The 21,671-nt window shown below is 42.4% G+C and overlaps 2 protein-coding genes across 2 annotated transcripts in view; one reads left to right on the forward strand and one right to left on the reverse strand.

Annotated features, from left to right (window-relative positions):
• dph7 (diphthamide biosynthesis 7) overlaps positions 1 to 7,081 on the reverse strand; it is a gene marked incomplete at its 5' end in the record, with an annotated part of 86,636 nt that extends 79,555 nt beyond the window's left edge. The window contains 5 exons of the mRNA XM_084338028.1: positions 4,216 to 4,373; positions 4,492 to 4,586; positions 5,368 to 5,455; positions 5,822 to 5,955; positions 6,938 to 7,081. Of these exons, the coding sequence (XP_084194154.1) occupies positions 4,216 to 4,373; positions 4,492 to 4,586; positions 5,368 to 5,455; positions 5,822 to 5,955; positions 6,938 to 7,081 (619 nt within the window). The remainder of the gene's footprint in view (positions 1 to 4,215; positions 4,374 to 4,491; positions 4,587 to 5,367; positions 5,456 to 5,821; positions 5,956 to 6,937) is intronic.
• Positions 7,082 to 8,424: 1,343 nt separating this feature from the next.
• Positions 8,425 to 20,231, forward strand: paxx (PAXX non-homologous end joining factor). The gene is made up of 7 exons (XM_084319790.1): positions 8,425 to 8,598; positions 9,381 to 9,441; positions 9,540 to 9,589; positions 13,406 to 13,590; positions 18,121 to 18,174; positions 19,216 to 19,309; positions 19,440 to 20,231. Exons 1-7 carry the CDS (start codon positions 8,492 to 8,494, stop codon positions 19,489 to 19,491), a joined length of 603 nt encoding a protein of 200 aa, XP_084175916.1. The 5' UTR covers positions 8,425 to 8,491; the 3' UTR covers positions 19,492 to 20,231.
• Positions 20,232 to 21,671: the final 1,440 nt, after the last annotated feature.

Consider the following 21,671-nt stretch of genomic DNA (forward strand, 5'->3'; position numbering starts at 1 on the left):
GCCACCCAGGCCTCCGATGGCCAATAGGACCTCCTGGGGCCGGCGTGGGCGGGTCAGGGGGTTTGGGAGCCTGTCGGAGCCATGGGGGTTCAGGACGCTGAGGATGAGGGGCCTGCAGTCGTGGCTGTCCCTCACCACAGGGTTGTTCTGGACGTTGCTCCTGAAGTAGTCAGGCCTCATCAAGCCCATGCGAACCTGGGAAGAGACAAGCAATTTTAAATCTTTTTTTCCTTTTTACATGTTTTGGCCTTAAATAGTTTCAAAATATCAGTCATTTCTGAAAATAAGTTACAAAAGTAAAAAAAAAAAAAATTTAATGCGTTTTGGAAAATAGCTCTTAACACTTTGGCTGCCTAAGGTTAAATTCATGATATACCATAGATTGCCAGCGCTATTTGTCTATGGAGAAAGTCCCCTTCTTTGCAGGGCTATAACTTTTTAAATTCTATTGCTACATTGCCATTATTGGCCCATTCAAAGTCCTATATGTATTGTTCATTGTGTAGCAACGTTAAACTTTTTCATTCACATATTCATAGTAAAGTATGGTCTAATGTATAAGTATGTTTTCATCTCTTTCTGCAGCTTTCTCCAGAACGTGATATATAGCCCCAAATGCATTATATTGATGATGAAATACAGTTTGATGGCAATCAGCGCGATATAAAAAATTCCAACTAGACGTACTTCTAGAAGTTACTACACGTCATCTGATGTTGACCGGATGGGCGAGGGGGCGTTTATAATTCCGTGGGCAGCGTTATACCAATCATCTAATGTGGGTCAAATGTTGATAATAGCAGTTAGTATCGAAGACGGTAACGTTACACGCTGAAACTCACCCCAGTCTCCGCGCGCCGTTGGGCGATCGTCGTAGAGTAGAAATCTTATCATTATGGGATATATTTTTACCCGGTCCATCTCCAGCTTGTATAATGGTATATACGTCCAAATCATGTTGTTTATCGAGTTATTGCCAATCGATCACCGTGTAGCGTGACGAGCCAGAGTCCCATGACCTATAGCAAGCGCCCGGAAGTACTACGGACGTCTAGGACAACCTCTATGCAACATCCTGTTTGGCGATTGCGCCGATCGGCCACCAGATGGCGCTCCTGAACCGCCAGAGAGCTCAGTGGGTCCTGCTGGTGGATCTCAGGCCAGCGGAGGGGACATATGAATCCGATCGCAGATTTTTGAAATATTGATATAAGGACGACGTAACGCGTCCTCCGGCAACTTTAGCATGGCCAGCAAAGACGTCTAAAGACGGTTCCCGGCAGTCAAAGTGTTAATTTGATTATCATAAAAAGTGTTTTCTATACAGAGATATCGACATCGGTAAATATCGGTATCGGCCAGAACAGCAATATTAATATCGGTTATCGGTATCGGCCACAATTTTCACATCGGTGCATCACTAAAACTAAAGAGCTGGTGTCATCTCTACAGGCCCCTATAGGGTTGTTAACGTCACAGTGACCAAATGCGTCCACATTTTTATAGGATTCTATCACATTTTCATAACAATAGCGAATATAACTTACCCTGCGCCGTTTTCATCAAGGTTTCTTACAAATTAACAATGTTTTATTTGTCCTTTATATGCGGATAACATTCAAATCTTAAATTGTACCATTATGTTCCCGTTTAGACAACAAACATAATGCTAATGATGCACTTTTGTTAAGATAAATAGGTGACCATTCTCGATCACTGTACTCAGGACCATTAACACATCCAGCGCCGGGCCCGTTTTAAAACGTTATTGCCCGCCATGCAAATTCTGCCAATAACGTTGTACGACGTTATTGAGATCAATATTTCATTTTTTCGCCATGGCATTCATAATTCATATATACACCTCCGACCCTCCGGCTGGACCCTACGGCTCAATACAACGACGGCTCAATACCGCCGCCTGGTGGATGATCGGGCGAGTTACACTCTAACAACAGGAAGTGGTGGGGTGTGCGTCGATTAAATTCATCCGGCCGTCAGACATTGTTGCAAGACTCCTGACAGACACTATAGTACATAATGGATCGCTTTATAAACTTAATAATTGATATGATTTCGGCGTTTATTACATACAAACCGGAAATGGACCTAGGCGATCGACGTCCTATACTTGGGATATTTCACCGCCAGCCTCTTTGACTGACGTTATTTTCAGCCCAATTGTTTATTCATTTCACTGCAAACCGATCTGATCAATATATCACCCATACTACGTAAAGCATTTACTGACGGTCACAGAATTATAAACGACCCCCTCCCCCCCTTTCATCCGCGCATGATGAGGCATAACGTATACGATCATGTACAGTTGAATTTTTTAATATAGCGTGTCTAGGGAATAGACGGCAATCGATAATCTATATATGTGTTTAGGCCTATAGCTCACGTTCTAGGAATTACTGCAGAAAACGATAAAAACATACTTATATTCTAGACAGTATTTTTGTATGAATATATGAATGAAAAAGTATAACGTTCCTACATCCTGAACGATAGCTAATCGATGTTGAATGGGCCATAGTAATGTCAATTTAGCAATACAATTTAAAAAGTTATAGCCCTGAAAAGAAGGTGAACATCTCCATAGCGCTGGCAGTGAGCCTACATTGATGGATAGAACCTCTGGCAATCAATGTGTTAATAGTTTAACGCTGTTCAGATCGCGTTTTCCTAAGCCGGTGCTGACCAGTGACCTGTGAACTACTGGGTGCTAAAGGTCTTGGGAATTGGATTCATGTTGTAGTCATCACATTTTCACCTTTTAATTTTAAACCAATGCTGCCATCTACTGACAACAGAAGGTGTTGTGTATCGTCTACTTGAGAGGCTACCCGGAGTACCGGCACTTCCGTAAACATCGTCGCCCAAAACACATTCTAGAGATTCCCACTTTTTACTGGTACATAGGTTCATATCTAATCGTCTTTAGATGACTAAATATAGATGAATACTCATGAAATTTGATATATATATATTCTAAAATAAGTATAATTTCACTTCATCTACCTGTCGACATGAAATTCCCAAACGCTGACGGTAAAAAAAAAGCCAAAATGGGGCATGGCTAGGGCTGGGCGATATGGCCTAAATATGATATCACGATATTTTCTGACCTTTTTTCACGATACGCATCACGATGTTTTTCTTTTTTCCCCCCAAACAATTCATTATGAGGCTTACCAAGACAGTATTTGAGTTTGCAAGCTAACATTAAAGACAAAATAAAATACCCATGCATTTAGCATTTTTATATTATATATTAGATTTAGATTATTGGATTATTAGATTATATATTGCATATATTTAGCAATGAGATATTATATGATTTAGATACGAAATATGATGAATTGAAAATGGGGGACCCTGATGTAAACAAGACGAAAGTCTTTCTCTGGTCTGCATCCTCCAGTCCACTGTTGACTGTTGTTGTATTGAGCTGTACTGTATTGTACCTATGCTGCAATCTGTTAATAACGTTTATATTCATTCAGTCGGCAAACAGAATCATTTTGATTGACAGTCGCGTCTGCCAATTACGTCACATCGCTTGCACCCGCCCTGCTGTTCTTAGCACCAATCGGCAAGCGCGTATACATTTTTTACTTCCGCTATTGGAGAGCTCAATGAAAACAACAATGGCAGCGGTAGCTCGCCGCGGCCGACTTTTACCTTTTAGCTCTGCAGAATGACTAAACGACTGGAGGCATAATGATTTTACTGCAACGGATGTTATAATAAAAGCATTTCCATACATCTGTCTGATTGAAAACGTTATTAACAGACCGCAGAATGGGCACAACGGAGTCAGCACGGGCTGAGATATGAACGGCTAATGCTTGCTATATCTAGGTCGACCTCGGTCGTTGCTATGTAAATACGCTGATGTTATTGAAAGTGTAACTATATAACGTCAATGCCACAAAACGAATGCCTTTGTTATCATAAGTAGTAACTTTTGATGCAGTAGTGTGTGTGTGGGGCGGCGCTGTTCAAAAGTGTCAACGTGTGGACCAGATTGACGCAACACAAGCCTCTTGGGCAAAACATCACGATATCCACGATACGTTTAAAAAGTGTATCGTTAATGAACTGTACCCGATATTTATATAATATCGTCATATCGCCCAGCCCTAGGCATGGCCGAATTTGGTCCCAGACAATAAGAGTGACTGAGATTGGTCTACGTTCCGTTACCAGAATAGACCAGCTGAGTGTCCCAGTAAGAGAATGCCGAGATCCACGCCTCAAAGTCGTGGGCCTTCCACTGCGAGAGTGCCGTCAGACTGGCTTCCCCGAGAGACAGCACGCTGACGCAGCCTGCAGAGTCGCTGGACACCACTCTCACGTCACTGCTGCAGAGAGAGAGAGAAAAAAGGGGGGGGGGGGGGTGTATTGATGACCTCGGGAATCTCCTTTTAATTTACAGCAATCTTCGGTGTCATTGGTATTTGATCGCAAATATTGCCTGACCTGTCTCCTCTTCCGGTGGACCAGTCTAATGACAGAGCTAGTCGGTCGGGTCCAACCTCCAAACTGGTCACATCCTTGAGACCCCAGTCGCCTTCCTACTGGAGAGACAAGAGCCAGAAGAGCAGGGCCCAGACTCTACTCAGACTGGAGAGACAAGAGCCAGAAGAGCAGGGCCCAGACTCTACTCAGACTCTACTACTGGAGACAAGAGCCAGAGGAGCAGGGCCCAGACTCTACTCAGACTCTACTATGCAGTAGGGGTGGGAATCACCAGAGGCCTCACGATACGATACTTGAGTCACGATACGATAGTATTGCAATACTAAATATATTGCGATGTGCTGAGTATTGTGATATTAATATTGCGATTTATTACCTTTTTTCAACTGCAAAGTAAAACTCTGTCAACATGTTTTATCTAATAAAATAAAGTTCAGTCCGTTCATCTCACTTCAATCATTTTTATTGCAGAACATGGTATTTTCTCAAGCAGGCAGATGTCAACACTGTAATCTGTGTTGCATGTACCTGACTAACTGAACTGTTTGTATTACAGTCATATTCCAACTTAACTGAATGCACACGTGTGCGTGGACTACTGTACTATTACAGGTATTGAAATGAACAATGCAACTTCCTTATACAAAAAAAAAGATAAAAAAAAAAAAAAATGTGCTTCCTCTGTGGTGATGCCCCTCTCACCTGACTCCCTGTGGTGATGCCCCTCTCACCTGACTCTCTGTGGTGATGCCCCTCTCACCTGACTCCCTGTGGTGATGCCCCTCTCACCTGACTCCCTGTGGTGATGCCCCTCTCACCTGACTCCCTGTGGTGATGCCCCTCTCACCTGACTCCCTGTGGTGATGCCCCTCTCACCTGACTCCCTGTGAGCGCGTACAGCCGCAGCTCCCCAGCAGCAGTGGCCATGCCCAGCAGAGGCTTCTCCGACACTGGCACATGGCACCTGACAACAGATGGAACATTCGTCAAAACAGCAACCTAAACACAGATATGATATCCAATATGCACCAATCAACTCTAATATGCAACCAATAATTCACCCGCTCCTCCCACACTGTGCAACATCCACAGTGCAATACCCACCCACCACCGTCTGACACTGGGATTGTTATTTGGTATATTGTTGTTATTTTGTATATCGTGACATCGTTTTATTGTATAGTATTTTACGTTTCTCTTTTATTACTTGTGTGATTTTATATTTGCTTAACTTTTGAGTCCCAAATCTCGTTGTATGCAAATATAATGACAATAAAGTATAATCTAATCTAATCTAATGTGCATAATAGCTGTTGGAATCAACCATTACCATTTCAGATCTAATATAGCTGCAGTGTCCACGCGCTGCAGCTCGGTGAGGGGAGGGGTCATGTAACCATGGCGATACTGAAACAGGTACAATCGGCCAATCCGGCTGGGCGTGGTGGCGGTCTGCTCCACTGTCTATGATTGCACACGGGCGGGGGGGACAAATGTAAGTATGTGGAGTTAAAAGAACATGCCAACATTATGGGAAATGCGCTGACCGTTTTCGCCCAGTTTCTCAAGTCAGACAAGAAGATAGATTCCAATTTCCTTTCTCTGTGCATTCAGTAACAAAGTTATCCTGCTGCAAGCTAGCCTAGCTTAGCACAAATGAATGGAAGTGGATACGGACAGAAAGCGGTCTCTCCCCAGAGTTTTAAGCTCGGCTAGTGGAGAGCTTTTCAACTGAACACGCAGAGAGGAAATTGGTATTGTTGTGGAAAATTCTTATCTAGCAAATGCAATGAGCTTGTAGAAATTTAGATAGAGTCAAGGATAGGGGGGGGGGGGGGGGGAGATTCTGTGCTCAGTTCGATACAGAGAGCGGAAGAGCCCAGAGACCAAGGATGCTTCCAGCCTTACAGTAAAAGAAAAACAAGGTTTTGCACACAGAAGAAAAGTGAGGCAGTTCTCATAACAGCGTTAACATGAACATGAACACTGACAAGCTGCACATGACCCTAGAGCAGATATTTTGTTATTAGAGAATTGGTCGTTAAAATGGTTCCAGACAAAAACATGCACTACACTAGAGTGCTAATTAGGCCCAGTAAGCTGTACAAAGAATTGTCATAGGATGAAACATGATGATGAACAGTATCCAACAACTTGTCCTTCTCTGGAGGAGACAGTAAGTGCATTTCCCATAATGTTGGCATGTCACGTTCAACAGCAGGTTCAGATGTTCATGCGTGTTAACCCTTTCACTGCCACACGACAGCAGGTTAACCCTTTCACTGCCACGCGACAGAAGGTTAGCCCTTTGCTATCACACAACCGACGGCGATGCTCCATTGTCGGTTGTGTGATAGTAAAGGGCTAACCTTCTGTATTGTCACAGTGAAAGGGCTAACCTGCTGTCGTGTGGCAGTGAAAGGGTTTAAGAGTGCGATAGTCTCACCCCATCTGATCCTTCTTGCAGTTGATATGTCCCACATGTTAGGATGTGTTCAAACCCCGGGATGGGACACCACTCCACCGTGTCGGCGCTGAACTCCGTGTCAAACAGCTGCAGACTGCGGATCCTAGAGGGTTTCAGAGCCATCACCAGCTGCTGTACAAACAGTACTGTATTTGTAAATCTGATATGTCATAAATGTATAGATGTAGCAGTACTGTCTATCTGTATGTCATATATGTTGTGATGAATTGAAAATGGGGGACCCTGATGTAAACAAGACGAAAGTCTTTCTCTGGTCTGCATCCCCTTAACAATTGTGTGTATTGAGCTGTACTGTACTGTACCCATTCTGCAATCTGTTAATACAATGTTCAATCAATCAATCAAAACTCTGCAGAACGTCACTGCCAACACTCAAACTGTGCGCAAGTTTGGTATCTCTTGCAGAAAGTGTGCAGCTAAACACATTCAAAACACTAAATCACTGACAGTAAAAGCATGAATTATTAGCGTTAACTGACGTTTGCAAGTGAACGTTGATACCTAATGTTAGCTAGCTGTCATGAATTGAAAATGGAGGAAGAGGACCCTGATGTAAACAAGACGAAAGTATTTTTCTGGTCTTCATCCTCTTAGCAGTTGTTGTACCCATTCTGCAATCTGTTAATAAAGTTATCAATCAAACACACACCTCACATAATAATGCAACGCTAATATTAGCACGCTAAGTGTCAACATTTGAACACGTGATGCCACAACCTAGACACCGTGTCAGATACGGATCGACGGTAATAATAATACAGACGGTCCATATATGTATGTATCGGTCGACATCCTCAGATAAAGTTCCATATTATTATGATCAATAATAAAACTCACACGTGGTGCCAGTTGAGTTAAAGCACAGCCTCGGACCTCTGACCCTCCGGAGTCCACTCAGCGCGCATGCGCATCAACCGTGTAGTTCCAACAACAATATGGAAACAGGGCAATAATGACAACCCTTTCACTGCCACACAACAGCCGGTTAACCCTTTCACTGTGACAATACAGAAGGTTAGCCCTTTGCTATCACACAACCGACGGCGATGCTCCATCATTAGCATCATTAGTGTTGTTCGTCGTATTTTCATGTCAAACAAATGTACCGAATTTTCTTGTCACTTTAACAACCCTTTACTATAACCCTTTCAAAGGGTTAACTGCTGTGTTTTGTCGCAGTGAAAGGGTTAACCGTTTGGTAGTGCGGCACTCTGCAGTGAAAGGGTTAACCGTCTGTAGTGCGGCAGTGAACGTGTTAACCTTCTGTAGTGCTGCACTGAAAGGGTTAACCTTCTGTAGTGCGGCAGTGAAAGGGTTAACCTTCTGTAGTGCGGCAGTGAAAGGGTTAACAGCTATGACTCACTCTGTGTTTACCTCTCTATGATTGGCTAGTTCGTTTGCGTCACTTCCGTTGATCTCAGAGCAAAAGAGGCCAGTGGGCGGGTTTAGAGCCAGAACGTTGATTTAAACACAACAACACAGGGATATATTATTGTCACAGAGTTGCAAAATATGGATCAAACTGTTCAAACATCATCATACTGCACCGTCCTGGATACAGATAACCAGTCTAAGTTGTTGTGCTACACACGCAGAACATGTGGAACCTTCAGTATCGGGTGAGTCAGTGATGATGATGGTAGTTAGAATGGGAACAGAGAGGTAACAATAAGGACTGACAGCCAAACACCGGACACGTTGAGTTGAACTTGTACAATCCACTCGGCCTTCTAAAAAAATGCCAACATGTTTTGAATTTTTAGTACTTTACCCTGCGTTTTATCATCTATGTTGTTGTCGGCCATCTGCTAGCATCTCGTCTCTGCCGTGCATTGCCGTGCAATGGCTCTGGATTGATTGATTGGAAATGTTATTAACAGAATGGGTACAGTACAGAACAGCTCAATACACACGATTGTTAAGGGGATGCAGACCAGAGAGAGACTTTCGTCTTGTTTACATCAGGGTCCCCCATTTTCAATTCATCATAACATATGACATACAGATAGACAGTACTGTTGCATCTAGACATGAATGAATGAACACTTTATTAACAGATTGCAGAATGGGATGCATACACAACATACATGACATTTATGGCATAGGGACATACAGGTATTTAGTACTGATACATTTGTGACATACTGGATGCTAGCAATTAGCAGGTAAGTGGTAACGCAGTGTGTAAAGTACTAACTGATACTAATACCTGTCTATTGTACAACTTCAATGTCCACTTGGAGTACCGCCGCTGCAAGGAGGAGCACAGGGAAGACGTGGATCAGAGTCCATCCAACATGCACTTCACAAAACAACGAGGCCGCCTAGAAACAATGTGTAGGCAGCTGCGTTGATTTAAATGCAAACATTTGTTTAACATATTTGTGTTTGTCTTTCACAGTGTGACAAATGCCTCTGCTGTGTGGAACACGGATTTAACCGAAGACACATTGAGCCAATTTGTAAGTTTAACTGACTCTCTTAACTATTTAAATAAGTACTTACTGGATGTCAAAGATTTGTATGGTGTGTTACAGTTGCACCTGTTTTCCATCCTCAGAAACCAAAGCTTGCCTTGAAATCCACGGAGGATTACATCCTAAAAATAAGGTTAGCCCGATGGTGCAGTTCCACCGATTTCAGCAAATTACGAAATACTCTGATCAAATACTCTAAAATAATGTAGGCAGGTTTTATTGATTGATTGAAAAGTTTATTAACAGATTGCAGAATGGGTACAGTACAGTACAGCTCAATACATACAATTGTTAAGGGGATGCAGACCAGAGAAAGACTTTCGTCTTGTTTACATCAGGGTCCCCCATTTTCAATTCATCATATGACACACACGACATACAGATAGACAGTACTGCTACATTTATACATTTATGACATACCAGATTTGCAAATACAGTACTGTTTGTGATACAAAAAGTGTCCAGAAAAAGAGTGTATATACATTCGACATAGAAACTGTACATTGGAGGCGGTTGGGTAGGTGGGGTGGGGTAGGGTGGGTGGGGCTGTACATTGGAGGTGGGGGGGGGGGGGTTGGGTAGGGGGATGACGACACTGTACACTGTACATTGGAATACTGACAAAGCCATACTTGGTCTTTACTGTACAACTGGGTTAGGACATTTGTAGGGGCCAGTTTCGAATTGCAGTCTCCCGTAGGTGTTCTTTGAGAGTGTTTTTGAAAGTGGGTAGTGATTCACATTCCTTTACAGCTTTGGGTAGGGCGTTCCACATTGATGTGGCATAATTGCAAAACGTGTTTAGTCCCTTGTTTGAGCCGAATCTGGGTTTAACATGATTTGTGGAGCTCCGACTGGTGTTGTGATCGTGGTATTCACTGACCTTTGGGAAGTATTTTGACATGTACATGGGTACCATGGTTGTGTAGTGTATCTTGTAGACCAGGCCCATTGCAAGTTGCTGTACTCTGTCGTCTACTCTAAGCCATCCTAGGTTGGCAAAGTGGGCAGGGGTGAGGTGGGTTCTAGGAGTCAGGTCAAGCACTAAGCAGTAGTCTGACTAGTTTGTTTTGAGATGTTTGTAATTTGGTTTTTAGTGCTTTTGAGGTGCTTTGGTACCATGAGGTGCAAGCATAGCCGTAGTACCCTTGAATGAGTGCTCCTGCTGGAGTCTTCAGGGTATTCTTGTTTACCAGAGAGGAGATCCGGTACAAGAATCGAGTTCGTTGGTTGACTTTTTTTATTACATTGGATGCCATTTTGTCACAGGAAAGATTAGCCTCTAGGATGGAACCCAGGTAGGTAATTTCATCTTTCCTTGTGACAGTATTGTCACCCACTGTAACTGAGAAGCCGTCGGTCTTGCTGAGTTTGTTATTTGAACCGAAGAGAATGGACTCTGTTTTGCCCATGTGTAATGATAGTTTGTTGTCGGCGAGCCATATGCAGATTTTGCCTAGTTCCGAGCTGAGGGTTTTTTCAACCTGTAACTTGTTCTTATCAGAGACCAGCAGGGCTGAGTCGTCCGCAAACAGGAACAAGTTGCAGTCACGAGCTGACGACATGTCATTTGCATAAATTAGGAACAGTAGCGGTCCTAGTATGCTTCCTTGTGGAACACCACAGTTCACTGTGAGGGGGGGGGATAGGGTACCGTTTACCTCCACCATCTGTTCTCTCCCCTCCAGGTAGGATTGTATCCAGCTCACTGATAAACTATCAAAACCAATTGCTTTTAGCTTGTCAATCAGAATGGTGTGATTGACAGTGTCGAAGGCCTTTTGTAGGTCCAGCATGCATGACCATGCCGCAGTATTTGCCCGCGTCCACCTCTTGCTTGATGTGGTCATTCAAATAGAGAAGGCATGTGTCAGTGGAGTGGGATGTTCTGAAGCCAGATTGGAATTCGTAGATTCGATTTTTTTCGCGAGGTACTTTTCGACCTGTTCGTATACTATTTTTTCCATGACTTTCGAGATGGATGTAAGGATAGAAACAGGGCGGTAGTTGCCTGGGTCTAATTTGCTGCCCTTTTTGTGCAGGGGTGTTACTCTCGCAATTTTGAAGTCCTTGGGGACGTGTCCCTGTTTTATGGAGAGGTTTATTATGTGTGTGATGATGACTGGGGTGATGGCGGCTGCTGAGTCTCTGAGGAATTTGGAGGGGATGTTGTCATGGCCAGTGGCCTTGTTCGGTTGGAGGGCGCTCAGTTTTTTCAGTACCTCATCTGTAGTTACCATTTCCAGTTTGAAGTCGTCTTTGTGGACGCCTAGGTTCTTGTACTATGTTACTATGTGTTCTACTTCTACCCCATACTGCCCTGAGTGGGAGGGTAGTTTGTTTACCAGTGTTGTGGCTATGTTTGTGAAGAAAGTGTTTAAGTAATTGGCTACATCCAGCTTGTCTGTGATGAGCGTGTTGTCCATCTTTATGTTTATGTTTGAGAACCTGGTTTTAAGTTTTTTACTGCAGCCTAGTTGATTATTGAGTCATTTCCAAAGTTCATGTGGTTTATTTTTGTTTTCCTCAGTTTTGTCATTGATGACTTTTTTTTGCAGTTTTTATCATGGAGTTTACGTCATTTCTTAGTCTGTTTCTTTCCAGTTTGACACGTGGGCTTGGAATTCACTGCTCGTGCTTTTGGTAAGCTTTGACTGACTTTTACGAAACTCAGAGCATTTTTTGTCTCTGGCTTTCATAGCGGCCAGTATTTCAGTGTGCATCCATGGCTCAGCGCGATTTTTTACCCTGGTGGTTCTTAGGGGGGCCATGTTGTTTAGTATTGTTGAGAATTTGGTTTTGAAGCCAAGCCAGGTTTCTTCAACCAGTGTACCATTGAGCTCATCTGACCAGTCCAGGCTCTCCAGTTCAAGGTTAAAGGCCTCGCTAGAGTAGGTTTTGAGGTCTCTAGATGTGACTGTTTTGTGACAGCCAGTCTTTTGCTTTAGCTTTTTGCGGGTACAGAATATCATATAATGATCACTTAACCCGCATGCTATAACCCCTTTATTGGAGATCTTGGACTTGTCAGAGGTCAGGATGAGGTCAATGCTAATCTGAGTGGATTCGCATACCCTTGTGGGTTGGGTGATTAGCTGGCTGAGGCCGTGCAGATCACAAAACCTACTGAAGGCCTTGAAGACGGGTGCTGCTTTACGTAGCATGTCCGTGTTCCAGTCCCCAATAAGGATTTTTTCTACGCCCTCCACCCCAATATTCCGTTGGATATTATGCCCCCACATCCTTCTATGATCATGTCCAATTTATTTTATTGACATTGGCAAATATACAAAATATGTCAATATCATAAACATATCCATTGCCATATGTTTTGGGAGGGCCAACCAATTCCATCATAATGTTATATCTATTAATGATCTACCCTATGATTAAACCCACCAGAAACCCCCTCTCCCTTTCCTGTGCTACCACACAGAATTTCCCCACAGGGATTAATAAAAATGTTCTTATCTTAATTAAACTCAACAATGTCAACGATATCTCGCCATGATTTGTTTCTCTGCCAGTTGTCCCTGTATGATGGAAGCGAGGAAGGTTGGTGAACCCAGAGAAACCTGTGAAAATCAGCCTTCCATGAACTATAAACAATCGTATCATGTCATCATGATATAGGAAATAATTTATTTAGCAGCATGAAGCTGCCAACCACGGAAACACTGCACACTGCTGATATGCACTGCGAGCGGTTCTTGGTTTCAGTTCAGCTTTCAACCATGGGGCTTAGTCATAAACTATATACTGTAAATATGTATCTGACAACATTTTAGGCAAAAAATATTTGCCATGCATTGGCTGGATCTTAATTCATATTTGATCACAGCACCTTCTAGTTTTCACAGTTTTATTAGAATTGCGCAAGCAGGTGTGCTACTTCGGACAGAATCGTTTGCAGAAAGTTTAACTCAAGCCTCTCCCTGTTGTACCCCAGGTCTGCGTGTGGTAGTGGGAGCATGTCTGTCTCTGTGCAGGACACCAGTGCAGTGCTCCATGTAGGCCCCAGTCCAGGGGAACTGAGTGTGTCCCTGCCCAGGTTGGGAGAGCCAGAGGCCAGGGAGGAACTGATGGAGTTGCTACTCAGAATGGCTGATAGGCTAACTCAGACAGATAACACAGGTATCGAGTTCTTCACATATTCAATGGATACTAGTCAGAATCCAGAATACTTAATTGTCTAGTGTGAGTCCATACAATGAATTTGCCTTTGGCACACGTCATAATGATACAAGTGCCAAACTCTTAGTCTCATCAGAAAATGTAAATAAAGTACTAATCGACCACAAGAAAACAGGGACATAATGTATGTTATGTTATAGCCATAAATAATACATTTACGTTTTACATCAGCAAAAGTCCAAAACAAACGCCACAAACTGGGTCCAACCAACAATCATTGCGGTCACAGGCAAGTTTTCACACCGCTGCACTAACCCATCCTGATACACACATTGCAATACTATGATTATGTAATATGTACACATTATATATTTTCGATACACTACACGTATATTACGTATGGCTATAACAGAACATACACTATGTACCTTTTCCCTGTGGTCGATTAGTACTTTATTTACATGTTGCTGTTTTTGTTTTCTTTTTCCTTTCTCTCTTTCCTCTCATCCCCCAATTTAGTCGTTATGCCAATTCCCTTTCCCTCCTCCGATACATGTGGAGTCGCCAGCCACTTCTTTTCACCTGACAGCGAGGTGTTTCATTGGGAAAACGTAACTTGTTTCCCTCCCTGCTGAACAGCCCCGACTGACCAGTAGGAGTCGCTGTTTGCAATGACCTGGACTCATACCCCACCGGCTTCCAACCCGCGACCACTGCTAATTATGTTTGTAGGGACGAGTGACCAAGCCGGAGGTACCACTGACGGCTGGATTCAAACCCAGAGTCTCTGCGGTGGTAGGCGAGTGCTTAGACTTCTACGCTACCCAGCCGCGCCTTTATTTACATGTTTTAAGCAAGATCTTTTCCCAGGAATGTCGACACCCAGTTTATAATACTTGGTAATGCTTCTGCATAGGGAAGGACTTCCATCAGTGGGCCATAGGCTCATTCCATTGTTACCTCATTTAGCAACAGATAGTGACTTAACTAGGGATGCACCGATCCGATATTGATATCGGATATCGGCCCCGATATCACTAAAATAGCTGGAATGGGTATCGGTAAAAAAAATATATATCGGAATTCCTTTTTTTATATAAATGTGTATGAACACTTTAAGTGCCGAAAACGTGTTTAGGCGTCTTTCCTAGCCATGCTAAAGTTGCCGAGGACGCCCTAACTCGTCTTTAATATCAATATTTAAAAAATCTGTGATCGGAATCATATTTCCCCTCTGCAGCCTTCACACACAGTTCTGAGCTCCTCTCAATCCTCTAGCGGTTCAAGAGCGCCATCTGGTGGCCGATCGGCAGAAGCGCCAAACAGGAAGTCATGTGGATGAAGTGGTGATCACCCATATTACTTCCGGGCACTCGCTATAGGTCCCGGGACTCCATCTTGATACACTGGACATCGATCGGTTGCAAATAACTCGATAAACAACATGATTTGGACGTATATACTATTATACAACCTGGAAATGGACCGGGTATTTCGACATCCCATAATGGAAAACTGTCTACCCCACGCTGATCGCCCAACGGCCCGAGGAGACTGGGGTGAGTTTTAGCGTGTAATATTACCGTGTTCGATACTAACTGATCTGATGAACATATGACCCACATTAGATGAATGGTATAACGCTGCCCACGGAATTATAAACGCCCCCTCGCCCATCCGGTCAACATCAGATGACGTGTAGTAACTTCCAGAAGTCCGTCCAGTTGGAATTTTTTATATCGCGCCGATTGCTATCAAACTGTATTTCATCATCAATATAATGCATTTGGGGCTATAAATCGCGTTCTGGAGAAAGCTGCAGAAAGAGATGAAAACATACTTATACCTTAGACCATATTTTAGTATGAATATGTGAATGAAAAAGTTTAACGTTGCTACACCATGAACAATACATATAGGACCTTAAATGGGCCCTAATAATGGCAATCTAGCAATAGAATTTAAAAAGTTATAGCCCTGCAAAGAAGGGGAACTTCTCCATGTTAAATAGAGCTGGCAACGGATGGTATATCATGAATTTAGCCTTAGGCAATCAAAGTGTTAAATAAAATAAGAAATTTGGCGCCCCAGTGACGAACCACATACCGCGATGAGTCGCGGCACGGCCGACCCGGGTTCGATTCCCGGACCCGTCGTTATTTGCCGAATGTCTTCCCCCCACTCTGTCTCCCGTTCCTCCTCTCTCTCTCTCTACTGGACTGCCCAGTAGTATAAAGCAATAAACGCTAAAAAAGAAATCTTAAAAAAAAAATATATATATATATAAGAAATAACAATTCAGTACATTTATATCTATGTGTTAATTTGTTACATTTAGTTTCACTAAGTTAGGAAAGTAATGTTTTAAGTCAAGCCTGAAAGCCTTTGCACAAAAGAATGATCCCAGTCTCTTCCACACAGTGAGGCATACAGTTTATTAATTGAACAATGGGTATTTACATTTACATTTAGTCATTTAGCTGACCCTTTTATCCAAAGCGACTTACAAGTTTTGTACAACAAGTCATCAGGAAGGGCACAACTCTATCAGCTGAGTAACGATGTTCATCAAAGTGTTGAGTGCTACAGTGTAGGTTAGTTTATTAGGACAAGTGCATGACAGTAAGTTAGGGTTAGAATTTCATTTTTCTTTTTTCATTTCAGATAATGGTATCGGATCGGTACTCTGTATCGGCCAATACCCAAAGCCAGGTATCGGGCCTGAAAAAGTCGGATTGGTGCATCCCTAGACTTAACAGACATTTATTTAAATGGATATTTTCAAGATTGGCACGTTAACTAATTGATGCAGGACTAGTACTACTAATGTTACACGGTACAATGACGCACAGAACTCACAAAATATTACTCTCAGACAATGCAGTACATGCATTCGGATGGCATAGACGACACACATCACTTGGCACAGTCGATGTCAACTGTAGAGTTGTATGTTGTACGCAGTGCTGAGGTGGCATTGTGAGTGACCCGAAGTGCAGGAGACTTAAAAATAAAATAAAAAATGTATTGCACTGTAAAAAAAACTGATTTTATAGTATGTCTGCACTTTTCTGCTCATTTCATCATTCATGTCTTTTCTATTTTACTAAAACTGAATCAAACCATAAATCACAGCTTGTTGGGATGTTGGATCCTAATGTGAAAAACTGTGATTTTATATGTCTGCTCATATTACCCTTGTTATTATTTTACTTATTTTTACTTTTATTTCTACGCCCCACTATCCGCTGGGTGCATACTTGTTTATTTTATTTTTTCACTTTTTCTCCCATTTTCATTTTTTTTCCATCCCAATTTCGTATCGTCCAATTCTACCCTCCCCTGTCTCGAACGCCGTTTCATGCCTCCCACAAGCCGGCTGCAATGTGGACTAGGGATGGGTACCTTTCACATTTGAACCGATACCGGTACCGGTACCTGTGAATCGATACCGGTACCCAACGGTACCTTTTTTCTGTACTTTAGTCTCAAGAAATGTAATTTACCTACCTCAGTCGTAAAAAAAAAAAATCCAAACTTCAAATAACTACAATTTCGACAGTTTTCGGCTTGTCATTGCTCCGACTGCTTTGTTGTTGAATCAAGTCAAATCCTAGGTAAGCATATATTGTGCGTGTGAACGTTGACATGAAAAAAAAAAAAGTAAAACTTTTTTTCTTTTTTTTTGGTTTCTCACTTGATTCGATACTCGGTAGTACCGACGTGTTTCGGTTCGGTACCTCAAAAGTACCGAATTCGGTACCCATCCCTAATGTGGACGAAGCCATACATTGCACGAGTCCCCTCCGATACTCGAGGTAGCAGCCGTCGCATCTTTTCACCTGCACAGCGCGATCTTTCAGCGTCAGGGGTCTGCGCTTTGGAGGGACGCCGCCCCTGTCGCTTCTTGATTCTACTGCGCAGGCGCACCAACCGACCTGTAGGAGTCGCTGTCCACAACGCCCGATCCCCACCCATCAGTTTCCCTCCCCCTAATACTGCCAATTGTATTAGTACGGACGACCAGCCAAACTGAAAGCAATGTGGAGCGCTGGGCTCGAACCCAGCGTCTCCAGCATTGGCGGTGAGTGCCTTGCCCACTGCACCACCTAGCCGCCCTTACTTGTCATGTTTTGTAACAGATTACAGAAATTCAAGAAGCCTATTGGAATGTGAGGTTCTGATATGATTTGATTAATATATCTGCATTATTTTATCCCACTTTATGCTTTGCTCTTGCTGCTTGTTTTACACTGATTTTATGTCTTATTTCTTACTGATGTAAAGCACTTTGAACTGCAATCCCCTGTATGAAAGGTGCTATACCAATAAAGTTATTATTATTATTATTATTATTATTATTATTATTATTATTATTATTATTATTATTATTATTATTATTATTATTATTATTATTATTATTATTATTATTATTATTATTATTATTATTATTATTATTATTACCTTGGGTAGTCATGAGAAATGGCAGTAGTAGTGATCATACATCTACTGGTTTCCTCTTTCCTGCAGTGGGATCCCCTGCAGTTAGCCCGCTGAAGAATCAACAGAGGCGACCTACAACGGGTAGGATTCACATTCCCTGCCATTGGTTATATCCATCAATGTAGCCTCACTGCCACCACTCTAAGCCTATGGAGATGTTCACCTTCTTTGCAGGGCTATAACTTAAATTAAATTGTATTGCTAAATTGACATTACTATGGCCCATTCAACATCGATTATCTATCGTTCAGGATGTAGGAACGTTGTACTTTTTCATTCATAGATTCTTCCAAAAATACCTTCTAGAATATAAGTATATATGTTTTTATCGTTTTCTGCAGTAATTCATAGAACGTGAGTTATAGGCATAAACGCATAATTATATAGATTATCAACTGCCGTTTATTCCCGATACACGCTATATTAAAAAATTCAACTGTACATGATCGTATACGTTATGCGTCATCATGCACGGATGAAAGGGGGGGGGGGGGGGTCGTTTTATAATTCCGTGATCGTCAGTAAATGCTTTATGTAGTATGGGTGATATATTGATCAGATCGGTTTGCAGTGAAAAGAATAAACAATTGGGCTGGAAATAACGTTATATTCCTCTTACCGTGCGTCAATGAGACTGGCGGTGAAAGATCCCAGGTATAGGACGTCGATCGCCTAGGTCCATTTCCGGTTTGTATGTCGCAATAAACGCCGAAATCATATAGATTATTACGTTTATAAAGCGATCCATTATGTACATAGTGTCTGTCGGGAGCCATGCAACAATGTCTGACGGCCGGATGAATTTAATGGACGCACAGCAGTCATATCCTGTTTACCAGTGTAACTCACCCGACCATCCACCAGGCGGCGGTATTGAGCCGTCGTTTTTCTTAGCCGTAGGGTCCAGCTGCAGCGCCGGAGGTGTATATATGAATTATGAATGCCATGGCGAAAAAATGAAATATTGATCTCAATATCGCTGTACAGCGTGGTCTGGCGCTCAAAGCATGGCGGGCAATAACGTTTTAACGTGTTTCCGGCGGTGGATGTGTTAATGGCAGCAAGTCCTACAAAGTGAGTCAGTCAGTCGGTGGCTCACGACAACAACTCTTGATCTTTCAGACTTTGAGCCGAGGAGACAACAGAAGATGGGGCCGTCTGTGACGCTCAAGAAGCGCCTCCCTGGAGACTCCCTCATCAACCCAGGAACTAAGAGGTATTTTAGATTGAATAAACCAGCAGAGTCATCATACTGCCGTGATATATTTAAAGTTTTAACATAGATAAAACGTAAAACATGGAGGGAAAAAAAACGAACTGTCTTTCTTTGTTTCATCTTTTTCCAGAAAGCGTCAAGCAACTGGGGTGGCCTTTGACGATGCAGATGATGATTCCTAAAGCAATATATATATATATATATATATATATATATATATATATATATATATATATATATTAAAGAACCAGTACAATTATCTTAATTTAGTCTGAAAAATCTTATTGTGAAATGTTAATCTCAGAAGTCAAATTTCTTCCAGCTTCAGATGTTGTAACTTTTTTTAGTGCGATCAAAGTCGTTGTTTTACGTTTCGTAGATTGAATGTCGAACAGTAAAATAAGATCAAACATGTAGTGAAGCTCAAAGCTGAAAAGATCACACTGCAGCTGTCTGAGCTGTGCAGACGGAGGAGCTGTTGGAGGGCCATTGTGCTCCCCGCCGTAGGTTTGATTCCTATAAAGCCTTCCAACATGACTGCGGAGAGAAGCAGCACACTCCCGTAACTCAGAGGGGAACCCATGGGTGCAATTGTTTGTGCTAGCTGATATCCTTTACAACTACTAACAAGTGCCAGACTGACTAATTATGGGTGAATCAGGATAACAAGTTGATGATGTAATCTTTTTAGGAACTAGATTGGAACATTGTGATTTTACGTTCTGTTAAACAATGCAACACGATTTGTAAAACATATTTTTCATTGTAATGAATCCTCCATGTCATGATCCCCCTGCACTGAACTATAGCTTATGTGCGTTCATCAATTCACTGACACTATATCACAGTTGTTTTTAACCTCACTACTCGGTCAACAATGATTAAAAACGATTTGAATGTTGACTAATAAATATGTACCTTTTTCGAATTGCCTGTTTTAATATTTCTTTTTAAATTGCTTAGTGGATATGGCTTAATGTTGACTAAATGAGATAAAACAAATGTATATCTGCTAGGATTTTCCTCACGAGGGCCTGTTTTTCTGCAAAAGCCTGCAAGACTTTTGGGGACCCTACACATGAATGGTCATGCCAGACAGACAGACACCCACATCAAGAAGTGCATGATCCAAATCTATAGAGAGATGGATGTTCTTGCCCATCTCTGTGATAGGGAGGATAAACATAGTAAAGATGTCCATACTACCAAAGTTCCTATACCTATTTCAAAACATCCCTTTGGCACCACCGGTAGGAATGTTCGGAAAGATTTCGTCTCCCATTTCAAAATGTATATGGCGTAAGAAGTGTCCTAGAGTCCGCCTGTCTCTGTTGCGTCTTCCATGTGATGCAGGGGGGGTTGTCCTGTCCTAACCTTCATTGGTATTACCTGGCTGCACCATTGAGAACCTTAATGTTTTATTTATCTACTGGAGATCCTCCGTCATGGATGGAAGTGGAAGCAGGCTCTGTGCAACTACCACCACATCTATACATGTATTCAGCTGAGCCAACATACTACACACCCCATAGTGCTGAACATGATCAATGTATGGTATGAGGTAAAGAAATGTATGAAAATAACCAACTCCATGTCGCAATTCAGCGCAATTTGGGGAAACGTCTCATTCAAACCAGGCAAACTGGATGCTGGATTCAAACTATGGACAAAAGAAGGAATAAGTAAAATATCTGACCTTTGGGGAGCTCCAGTAGCTCACCACGTACCGCGAGTGCTATTTCAGCGCCGTGGACAACCGTGCTCGTCGCGGATCTGGGGCTGAGCGAGTTCGAATCCCGGACTGCAGCCGTGCCTTTCCCAGAGTGTCTTCCCCCCCATCTGAACCCTTTCAGCCTGTTTCTGTCGGTCGAACTTGACCAAGTATAAATGCGATAAACGTATAAAAGAGCCAGGGAAATGGCCAAAGTTTAAAAAAAAAAAAAAAAAAAATATCTGACCTTTACAAAGAGGGGGTATTGATGTCTTTTGAGGAACTATCAATAAAATACAGCATCCCAAGGAAGCACTTTTTTAAATACTTGCAATTGAGACGTTTTATTTCCTCTATGCAAAACCACTCACCGGTAGTTCCTACACTTTCATCTTTAGAAAAAATTATCAAGAACTGCAATAGCTTGATATCACTGTTCTATAACTGGCTTGTATCTGGTTCAGATGAGACGTCAATATCTAGACTGGAGGCATGGAGGCTGGACTTGGGAGAGGAGATCTCAAACGAGGACTGGAACAGCGTTGCGAGGAGGCTCAGTCACAGACAGCCAACACTAGCTTAAAACTACTTTAATACAAATGGCTGATGCGGACTTATATAACCCCTGTCAAACTGAATAAATATAACAGC

This window comes from Notolepis coatsorum (assembly GCF_963971535.1).
Source record: "Notolepis coatsorum genome assembly, chromosome: 1".
Taxonomy (NCBI): Eukaryota; Metazoa; Chordata; class Actinopteri; order Aulopiformes; family Paralepididae; genus Notolepis; species Notolepis coatsorum.